Consider the following 12,023-nt stretch of genomic DNA (forward strand, 5'->3'; position numbering starts at 1 on the left):
GGGGCCTTTGTTGCGGAGACCCCGGGGCAGTAGCCCCGCCTGCCCTCTCCTAAATCCAGCCCTGCCCCTAATCAGGGTTTGAAAAAAGATCATCATATTTTCGAAAATATCCGATACTTTGATATATATCCGAATATTTTTATATATATGTATGTATCAGATATTTTCAACCCGTGAAAGTTAAGATATTTTGTAAAAATTTTACTGTGGGGGAGGGGGGCCTTTGTTGTGTAGACCCCGGGGCAGTAGCCCCACCTGCCCTCTCCTAAATCCAGCCCTGCCCCTAATCAGGGTTTGAAAAAAGATCATCATATTTTCGAAAATATCCGATACTTTGATATATATCCGAATATTTTTATATATATGTATGTATCAGATATTTTCGACCCGTGAAAGTTAGGATATTTTGTAAAAATTTTACTGTGGGGGAGGGGGCCTTTATTGTGGAGACCCCGGGGCAGTAGCCCTGCCTACCCTCTCCTAAATCCAGCCCTGCCCCTAATCAGGGTTCGAAAAAAGATCATCATATTTTCGAAAATATCCGATACTTTGATTTATATATATCCGAATATTTTGATATACAGTGGAGCATCAAAAATCCGCACAAATTGGGAGAAGTGGTTGTGCGGATTTTTGATTTTGCGGATTTCAGGTCGCTAAGGAAATAGGTGAGAGTTGTACCTTTAAATTTGAAAAATAAAAACAACAAGGAATAAAAATATAATAGTTACAGTTATTTACATTATTTAATATATACAAGTTTACAAATCATTAGCTATTTACATTTTGAAAACATTTCAGAAATTGTAGCCAATCATTCAACTCCACTACAGGTCATCTTGCAGTCATTGCGTTGAATGTAAAATGTAAAGTAACGCAAACCATTTTGCTAATGAGTGTAATAGCATTGGGATCATTTATTTATCCAGTGATTTAGAGCTTAACGGTACGAAATTCGATAGCGGCGGATTATTGCTCGAAAAAATAGCAGTTTTACGTTCGCAAAAATGATTTTCTGGCAAAATTAAGTTTTGGGGAAAATCAATGCGGATTTTGGATGTTGGCGGATTTCAGGGTGGCGGATTTTTGATGCTCCACTGTATATGTATATATTCGATATTTTCGATCAGCACTTTAATAGTATCCCCTGACCAGTAAAAGTAAGGATATTTTGTAAAAATTTTGTTGTGGAGGCCCCGGGGCAGTAGCCCCGCCTGCCCTCCCTTAAATCCAGCCCTGCAGAAGCGCATCAGATGTATTGTGGATTTTCATAGAATCCTATCCTGAAGTTCCCAACTTCTTGTTTACAGATTGTTTTATAAAATATCTTTTTTGGCAAGTAAAAACTGTTATTTTTCAGCATAGTAATTAAATTTCATGTTCATTATGTCAAGCAGACATACACATATAATCTTGATAAATTATTCTATCAATTTTTGCTCATATAATAAATTTAATGAGTTTCAGAGGTGGTATTTTATTCTGTTCTATAGTTTTGTTTTCAATGCGTCAAATTTTCAGTAACTCGAATATTTTTTTGCTTTCCCTCCAACTTTGACTTATTGAAGTTTCACTGTATTTTTATGATTGGAATTAGTAATCTGGAAAACGTGTATTTGTTTAATATCTTAAGTTCATCTATATGCAAGTGTTACCTTGAAAAAAAAAACCTTATTTTACACAAAAACCCGTTTTTTAAAGTAAAATCTCTTGATTAAAGCCTTTTGGGAAAAAAAGAGAGAGGGAGAGAATGAATGTACTGTCCAATCACGGATTGCATGGAATTTTCAAACATCCAGACAAGACGAATCTATGTTAATAAGGGGGAAAAGTAAAAATTTGATGCGCGTATTCCGCTCATTTGAATCAGAGTGCTTCAAAAAAGCTGGCATCGCTAAAAAATAGTAGATTCGTCCATTTCTGGCTGTAAAATGGATGTTTGTCTTTCCATACAATCCGTGGTCAGACAGTAAACTGCAGATGAATTGTAACCATGACAACAAAAAAATTTTTCCTGTCGTCATTGTAATCTGAAAAATCAATTGAACATCAACTTCTGCCAAGTGAGTGTAATTAAGCAGTTTGTGGCTGATAAAAAAAAAAAAAAAAAAAAAAAAAAAAAAAAAAAAAAACTTTAAAAACTGACATTGTTTTATTTTGTTTATGAATTTTACAACCAGCCCCATCATTTCGAATTTTTCTGGGGGGGGGGGGGGGGGGAGCAAAAGCAAGTCCATCACACTGAATGCAAGTCCATCCCCACTTAAATATTAATAAATTAACTTCACAAAATTAAATTGATCACACATTCCTATTGAGCCTGCTGTCATCTGCTTGGTGGTTCCAATACTATATCTCCACAGAGCAAATATTTGTTTGGTAACGGGCTGGGCTGGGGAGATAATACTTTAATCATTTTCTTACTAAAGTCAAAATCAAGGAAGCTAATAAATCCATAAACACTATCCACTATGATGTCTTCGATCCGGTCCGCATAACTTACACTCAATACTTGATGCAAGAGCTCTGGCCCAACATCAATTTGGTCGATACTAAAGTCACTTGATTGCTTTGTATCAGACCTTTTCACTGCTGTAACTGTGAATATTTGTACATCAGAAAAGGATACATCAAATATATGTGGCTGTAACTCATTCCTTGATCCATAAAAATATTCATAAACTTTATTCTTTCGGTTTTCTCTTCTTACATTGATGTTACGTTTGACAGCACCTTTCAATTTGGGAATGAATATCGTCTTCACATCAGGTGAAACATCATGTAACAATTGATCATACAGTCTTTCATCACCAACGACTAATAAAACATCAATTTTAAAAGATTCTGCGGCTTGCATTATCGCGTCGTAACCACCGTCCGTTACCCAACCACAAGTATCAATGACGGCCCCAGATGATTTATTTTTGCTTGATGATACAAGATCCCCTTTCAGCGTTTGACCTAGTAGCTGTATTAAATGAAAATAAAATTTCAAATTGTGGCCAGGACTTTTATAACCAAAAAAGTACACTATAAGTTCTTCCTCGTCAAAACTTTTATCAGTTCCACAGGGATTTTGAATAGGAAGTTTACTCAGAGTTCCTGGTATAGAAACTGAACTTTGTCCAACGTCAAGATCAATGAAAAAAGGGTTTCTGCCTCGATTGGCAGCAAGATTTAATAGGGAACGAGTAAGTGTACTTTTGCCTACATCTGTCGGGCCAACAATCAGCGAAACAGGTCCTTTTGTGTTCTCTTTATCAGCTTTGGTTCGTAGTTCTTCCAGCAATTCATGTATATTATAACTTTCTCTTGGATATTTTAAATGTTCAGTCATCGTTTGTTTAACAAAAAGTTTCAATAAATTAAGAAATTTCGAATATAGGTAGTTTTCAGAAAAAGAGGAAGACAGATAAAACTTGATGAGCACCATAGAATGATTCAATATACAGCTGTCAATAAGTTTACGTTTAACTTTGATTTTCGAAATATTATTTTGATCTTTCGTAAATGGATAGAAAACTTTTTCGCGTTTGTTTATGTAGATATTTTCGGCCTACTGCACAGCTATATTTTCAGTTGTTTTTAATTATAAAACCACAATTTTTCAGTCTTGTTGGAATCATTTATTCTCGTTCATGACCACGAGAAACTTAGATCTCTTGGAATGTTTTCATAAGTTTTAATGTGTAAGTGTTATAGTGTGAAAGAACTTCAGAGCAATATTTATTTAAATTGATGTTTAGTGGACAATCACAAGTTTTTTCTACTTATAGTTCAATTTTTATTACGAAGTTCAGTTTAGAAACACAAAAAAGAAAAAAATTCGGACACACTTCAAATTTCGGGAGATAAATAAACAAAGATAACTTGCCTGCTGCCAAGCCAGTGATTTGTATGAGCTGAATCGTAAATAACCTTGAATAAATTTCAAATACCGCTATTCCTTTTCAAAATGGGTTTATCTTTCAATTTTTTGCATTGGCTTTTATGATAAAGTAGCTAAGACTGCTAAACTGAGTTAATATTATTTCATATCAAAAGCAGGAAATGACATTTCTTCTCCGTAGAAATATGCCTCCAAAATTAAAGCTTCGAATCTGGCATTATCTTTTCGTCAACAAATGACTGCGGGGATTGTAATGAGATAAAAATCTTAGTTAATATAGTAGTACCTTTTAGTTTCGCAATTAATATTTGAAAATGTCTGAGAAGCAGAGAACTAGTCCAATCAAAAATTTTTTGGCCGGTGGAGTTGGTGGAGCATGTTGTGTAGCAACAGGGCATCCTTTGGACACTATAAAAGTTAGTGTCCTTACTCCTCGAATATTTTGTTGTTTGTCACTACGTTCATTACTATAATAAAGCAATTTTCTGCTTTTAAATGTGTAGTTTAGAGAATTTAATTAAAAAATAGGAATTCTCCAATTTAAGTTGTTCTTGCACATCGACACATTATTCGATAAGTGTCTAAAGTAAATGAGTTGCACTATTCTACAAAAATTCAGGTTGACCCAACACTTGCTTGTACTTTCCTTCAGACTTTCCACATAAAATTAGGCCGTAATTTTTCATGTTTTGACTTACATAAAGTTACCTACATCTCACTGAACAGGGAAAAAAAATCGTTTTATTTTGAACAACAATCATATTCAAATGAAACATTTGAATTAGTTTAAGCTATTTAATTTCTCGTTTTCTACAATGAAAATTCTGAAAAACTGAAAATATTTATTATTAAGTTTTGTTTCAACTGCTTAAAAATGTGTCTTGAATGCAAAATAATTTGTTTCAACTACTGCAATTAAAGTACAGTACATTTTGCATGAAGAAAGCAGACCCATCATTTTGGCGATCAGCGGGAGACAATTGACCCTCCGTCGGATTTTAAAACCATATTGTACTAACGTATTTTGATGTTTTCCCCAATGAGATATATTGAATATGTATATCCTTTGCTTAAAAAAATTAAAATGATGAGCTTGAAGGAAGGGGTACTGTGCATTTGTAACTAGTTAAATAGGAGACAATAATTTACAAAATGCACAAACTCATCTAAAAACTGTATAATATCCATAGAAAATATTCATGAACTCATTATTGTTAGTTCCTTTAATTCTGTTTGTAGCGCACAAAATGAACAAGATAGTTTGAATAAATAGAAATAACCAGTCATTTTGGCTGGTGAGGGTTGATTTCTGGTTATCTAAATCTGCCCCTCATAAAGTGATATTTTGATACTGATAAAATGTTTTAAAACAAAGAAAATAGGTATTAGACTAAAGATTTTTTTTTTTCTTTTTTTTGATAATGCTTTAAAAAAATTTATCATGCGTGATTTTAAAGGAGGGATGAGTTGAGAGATTTATAAGTTCTCTCTCTTAAAAACCAAAACTTATTCTTAAAACCAATCTCTTATTCTTATGCTTTCCAATAAATGGGAAGGGAAAAGCAACTGCGAGCGGCTGTCTCTGAAACTGGTTCTGCGACAAAAATTGCCGGGGAAAAGAACAATTTAAAAGCTGCTTCTGTGCAAAGATTTCAACCAGAGCTGATTCTAGCAGGTGTGCAGAGTGTGCACCGCACATGGGCGGCAAAAGCAAGGGACGGCCGTAGGCCACATTATATAGTTCTTTTAATCAAGCAAAATTCCTCAAAAATTTCTCACAAAATAACTTATAATAAGTCGAATTAATATGCTGAATTTTAAAATTCAATTATCAAAGTAAGTGCCGATTTTCCAGCAGCATAGCATATTAAGAAAAATGGAATGTTAGAGCACGTTATGTTGGTCCATTAATATCCGCTCTTTACACACATGCTTCATTTGGTTGCAAAATTTGTGACAGAACCGATAATCAGGCATGGATACAGGGGAGGGGCAATGACAGAAATCCCCCCTTCCCCGAAGTTTGAAAGGGTGTCTTCTCATAACTACTAATGCTTACTCCCATCCCCCCAAGCTTTTATTGACCCTAAACAATGAAGACATATTTTAAATTAAAAAAAATATTTTGATGGTATACTCTTGCAAGTATTTCAAACAACAAATTCTGTGTTCAGCAGTCATGGATGCATGGAGACTGAAGAGACAATGGAAAATTGCGACTCCCTGAGAGTCAAACATATATGATCAACGTTCTTAAATTTTTAATCTTCACCCTTTACAGCAACTTTTTCTAATTAAAATCACGAGTGAACTGCCCGGTTTCAGATCAGGTAGGAGGACAGGACCCTTGCCCCGGGTAACAAATTTAAGTGTGGGTCTAAAACGATGATCTAAAAGGATGACGTCCTTGGCGAGACTAAAGAAGTCTTCAAACTGCGTTTTTAATGTATCATACAGGGGAAAAATTTTCTTTCGAGATATCAAGGTTTGTTTGTATAAATTAAGTTGATTTCGTGAGGCTTAAATTTTCACAATTGCAACGGGCTCCTGAAAATTAAAGACTCGCAAAATAAATGCTTTACAGTATTTGCTGATCAATTTTGGTCTTCTTTCTAAGGTGCGACTGCAAACAATGCCAAAACCAGCACCGGGTGCACTTCCTTTGTATAGTGGAACCTTTGATTGTGCCAAGAAAACTATAATAAAAGAGGTAATTGTATTAATTTTTTATTCTGATATTTTTGCTTATTTTTTACCCTGTACAAGTAAAACAGTTCAATAAATTGTTTCCCATTTCTATTTATACCTATGACTCCAGTTAACCATTTTAATTGAGACTGTGGGTTATCCGTGTAAAGCAGAGAATGGAAAAAAAGGATGATTAATAAAAATGTGAAATGGTATAACTGTAGTACTAAGCAAGTAAACAGCAATATCGGCATTAAACAATTAAAGTATTATTTAAAAAAGCATTTTTTAAATAAACTCAAATTAATTTTAAAAAGCCTTGTGTATAAATATATAAATATTCAGAATTTTTATATAAATATTCAGAAGAATATTTATATATATGTATAAAAAAACTGTTGGAACTTTGATGACTTGTTACTTGCTGTACTACTGTAGGATTTATATTAATGTCTTTTTATAATGCCCAAATGAAGTTCTAGAAAGTACTATTATGTCCTTCAAAATCCAATATTAAACTTCGGAACAAAAGGCCAAGTTAATGCTTTCTATGGAATATTTAAGAAAATTGCAGCTATTAAACCCATAGTTTTAATTCAAGAATTAGTGTGTGATTAAAAAAACTTGTGTTACATTGACACATTAAATGATGCATAATATTGATTAAAAAATTGAAAGCAATTTTGTACAGTATAACTTCGATTTAACGATTTTCTTAATTTAATGATACATTTTACTGGTTCAGATTTGAGTGCATTGAATGTCTATGCTCCTTGATTTAACGATATCCTTGACTTAGCAGTCCCTTGACAATCGTTAAATCGAGCTTATACTGTATTTTAAATTGTCATGTTAGTACTTGAAAGACTGAAGGGACCAGTGTGTCCCCTGCCCATTTTTGCAGTGAATTATTTCTAAAACTCTTCCTGAGTTAAGTCCACATGCCTGATGCTCCTCCTTTTATAACTAAATAAAACACTTTGCACATAATTATTTTCAGTTTTTCCATCTTTACTCGCTAAAAGGTAGAGTTAGTTTGTCTTTTCAGGAGCAATGGCTACTGTTTGGCTGGTAAGCAATCGGTAATGTTTAGAACATTTGGATATCCAACTAGCTGCATAAAGAGGAAATTAGAGGTTAAGCCAGAGTGAATAGCATTTTTTTATGCTACAACTATTAGGAGAAAGGGAAATTTTTTTTTTTTTTTCTTTACTGCGTAATAGTTTTAGGGCCAAGGTCCATCTTTCTAGGTTAAATATTTCATACTTGCCAACTCTACTGTTTTTAATGGGAGACTCCCATTTTTTGCTTGCATCTCCTGATTTCCCGTTTTTTTTACCATTTTCTCCCGTTTTTGCAGCTTTTCAGTCAATCATCAAAAAGTTTCACTTTCTTCTCAATTGATGGTGCCCTTTTCTAGTCTACCAATGTCAAGGAATAAGAATTTTTCCAATTAATAACTCATTTAGTCAAAATTCATTTTTGGATGCTTTCCACATTGCATGTTCAATAAAGCACATGCTTTGGCGAAAATTCCAGCAGGTTTCAATCCTTTTGCATCTTGAAAAATTTTCAAGAATTTTCAATTATTTTGAAAATTTGAAGTTATTTTAACATGTGCTACCCTATACCTACTTATTTTATATTTTATTTTCGTTAGGCATTGATTTTTTTTTCGGATTTTAGTAATTAAAATTTTTGTAGCTACTTTTTTGTTAGAGACTAGGGTATGTACGAAACTTTAAGCAAATTCACTCCTTAATATTTGTTTTTCCTTCTCAGTATATTTTTCTTGCTGCTACCAATTAGTTTACATTTGCAAAAAATCCCCATTTCGCTTTAAATTTAGTATTGATGTTATTTAAAAACATAATTCGATAATTCTGTTGTGAAGATATGTAGCTGGTGAATCACCTATATAGCTCTAGTGGAATCTCCTGTTTTTTTTCCCTTCGGAGGTTGGCAAGTATGATATTTACATTATTATGAGGTAAATGATTAAATGATTAAACAAGCATTCAAATAGTGCCATATAATGAATGTCGGAAAGTTCCATTAAGCTCTGTTAGATATTATTTGAGTCATTGATCACCTAAGTACACAAGAGGCCACATAGCCCCTCCATCTTTCTTGTGTTAAGAAAACTTAATACATCCAATATGAATAACTGTTTATATCATAGTATTGTTGCCTTGGTTTATTTTTAAATTTTTTCCAGGGTTTTCTAGGACTTTACAAAGGAATGGCTGCTCCATTAACTGGTGTAACTCCAATGTTTGCTGTTTGTTTTTTTGGCTTTGGAGTTGGGAAAAGGCTTCAACAAAAGCATCCGGAGGAAGAATTAAGGTAATTTTTTTCTTTGTGTACATGACGAAGTTTTAGAATATGACGATAAATGTTGCAGAATTTATAGAGATAAATTTTGTTGTGAATGTCATATGACAGGGTTGCCACGCACCTGGAAAACATGGAAAACCTGGAATTGTCGGGGAAAATGAAAATCATCTAAAATGTTCAGGGAAATGTCAAGGAAAATCACAAATTATTGAAATTTCTGGACTGCCTTTCCAATTTTTCGATCTGATAGGTGAAAGTGCTGCGCCATTTGGGCAAAAAAGCTGAAGTACAGTAAATGTTGGGTTCCAGATATGGTGAATTTACCTGATAGGCGAGAGAAAGAAAATTCAAGCTCATTTTTGAAGACTGAATGTAATAAGGTTACAATAAAAAAAAAGTAAAGAACTATCCATGCAAAAATCATGAAGTTCTCATTTCCATCATTACATTTTATTTTGCTTCTTTTGAAAAAAAAATAAAAAAATCCAAGCCATGCTCAGCTAGAAATTAGTAGTATTTTCCGCAATGCATCTGTAGCCTTATAAGTATTTTAAGGGCCATTCTGAATCTTTTTTTCTCATAAAGTGAATGATGTTCATAAAAATTTAAAGCATCAAAATTTTTGCTTTTATAGGTTAAAACGTTTTTTGGAAACATGCCAAATTTGAAACTGATTCATTGCCGAAAATTGCTTAGTGTGTTTGAGATTTTAGTCTTTTTGTAATCAATGTAATTAAATTTTTAGTTTGTTTTAACTTAACCCAATTATAGATTACAATTATTGATAATTTTTTAAGCATTATTTGATTCATAAAGTAGATTTACTTACTTTAAAAATACATTGTAGTGATATTTAACAACTCAAGTCGGCATTCATTAACCTGGAATTTTTCTAAAAGTTACTGGAGAACCTGGAAATGTCAGGGAATTTCATTCTTGAACTTTTGTGGCGACCCTGTATAAGTGTGCTTTCATTGAAATGTATTATAATATTGTATTTATGTACGAATTTAAGGACTGAATTCTGTTGATTTACTTTTCCTGAAATCACACTACAAACTAGTCTACACACCATTAGTCTCTTAGAGTTACATAATCTTGATTTTCATCAAAGTTGCAAAAATTTTACAAATTATTGAAGTCAGGCTTACAGGTCTGTAATACCCTGCATTATCTTTAAATTCTTTTTTCAAGAAGGGCATTATGTTAGCCAGCTTCCAGTCCTCTAGCAGTCCATAAGAAGCATTGAAAATAGTTAAAATAACATTCACTGATTCCTCTGCACATTCATCTAAAATTTTTGGGTAAATATTATCAGATCCCGGAGCCTTAGTTGCTTTGATTTTTTTGAAATTTTACTGTTAAACATACCGGACAGGAAAAAAAAGTTATTAAGAACAGTTTCAATATCTCTATCATTTTGAATTAAATTTCCATTTGCCCAATTTGACTACTTTGAGCTTTTGCAGAATTAACATAAGCAAAGGACCTCTTAGGATTCCTGTCAATGTTATCTACTAGCTTTTGACCCAATTCCATTTCCTAAAACAGCACCAAATACATAAAATTATACCTTACCTTACAATACTGTAGCCTATCTGCACACTGACCAGTTCCTTTAAACCAATGAAAAGTGGTTTGCATCTGTTCATCTTTTCCCTGGTTTAAATTAGGTGGCCTATAAAGTTTCTCAAGCCCAATTTTTTGCCCTTATTTCTCAAATTGATTAATGTTTCAAGCTTATAGTTGCTTCAAAAGAGCCATATGAAATGTGAAATAACGGTTCAACTCTTGGGATCACCATAATTTTAATATATGCATGAAAACGTGCATACTTTCTGCGGTATTGGTGATATTTGGCATTTTGTTGCTTGGAGTTCAATGCCTGTTGGGCAGTTGCATTTGGTCAATCCATGGGTGCAAGACCTTCTGTCTCAGGACGGATTTCAGTCTTGGACAAAATTTCCGAGACGGAGGTCGGAATGGAAAGAAATTCAATGACTTTCTTTCACTTTTTACTTGAAAAAGAAAAATTGAGTGTTTGAAAACTATGCTTTAATTGCTGGACTGTTCCATAACCACAAATTTACATCAACATTCTCTTGATTTTTCCGCCATGGCTTGTTTTGTTTGCAACTTGCTTTTGCAGGAGTGGCTTTTAGACTTGCGCGGTTCGGCTTTTTTTAGCTATAACACAGTTATTTTCAACTCACTGCATTGCAGACCGTGGAGTTGCTTGCGATTCTCCCTGAATTTTCAAAATAATCGTCTCTAATTGAAAATGTAGCCTTTTCTCTTGCTATTTTCGATTATCCCTTTGTTATTTTTTTTACATTTGTGTTTTTTTTTTGCAAACTTTACACGCATGAATGAAAATTATGTACACTCTTAAAATGTCTTATAATTGAATCTGAATCACCGATTGAGAGTGAATGCTAACGAGATGAAATGTTTACGCCACAGCAAAGGGCATCCACATAGGGCACCACAAAGGACGCTGTAAATATTTTCTGTCTTGGAGACATCACCAAACATGGATCAATCTAATCAGCAACGGTTTTAACTGGTTATGAATGGTATTGGGTTTGTTATTCTTTCATATCCCAGAAATACATTATTTGATAACATTGGGTGATCTTGCAGGTAGAGGTAGTATGCCACTAGTGTAGAGCAACGATTCTCAAGTGGTGGTCTAGCAAATCATTGCTGGGCTGCAGAGTAATTTGACTAATCTTCAGAAATTTCAGCTTGTTGACATTAAAAAAAATTCCTTTCCCAAAAATAAGTATATTTATAAGGGAATAAAAATAAACATAAGAATAATAATGATATTCCAAAAGACATTTTTTACATGAATTTTGTGATTAATTTTTATAATTTTCTGTGATTTTTAAAATGTTTATTATCTTGTGCATTATAATTAATACAATAATTACTTATATTTCATTTGAATATTTTTTGTGACTTCTTTCACACCAAGTAACATTTTATTTATTACCTACTTTTAAAAAGTACCAGCACTAGTTTGCAAAATGTTTTTCACACATTCTTGACAGTCCGTTTGTCAAAGTTTTATTTTCTGGGTTGAAAAGGAAAAAATGGAGGTTTG

The 12,023-nt window shown here is 33.1% G+C and overlaps 1 protein-coding gene across 1 annotated transcript in view; it reads left to right on the plus strand.

Annotated features, from left to right (window-relative positions):
• Positions 1 to 4,138: 4,138 nt before the first annotated feature.
• Positions 4,139 to 12,023, plus strand: part of LOC129219783 (mitochondrial carnitine/acylcarnitine carrier protein-like) — a 60,155-nt gene continuing 52,270 nt past the window's right edge. The window contains exons 1-3 of the mRNA XM_054854083.1: positions 4,139 to 4,305; positions 6,507 to 6,599; positions 8,796 to 8,923. Of these exons, the coding sequence (XP_054710058.1) occupies positions 4,204 to 4,305; positions 6,507 to 6,599; positions 8,796 to 8,923 (323 nt within the window). The 5' untranslated portion in view covers positions 4,139 to 4,203. The remainder of the gene's footprint in view (positions 4,306 to 6,506; positions 6,600 to 8,795; positions 8,924 to 12,023) is intronic.

Source organism: Uloborus diversus, chromosome 4, assembly GCF_026930045.1.
Source record: "Uloborus diversus isolate 005 chromosome 4, Udiv.v.3.1, whole genome shotgun sequence".
Classification (NCBI taxonomy): Eukaryota; Metazoa; Arthropoda; class Arachnida; order Araneae; family Uloboridae; genus Uloborus; species Uloborus diversus.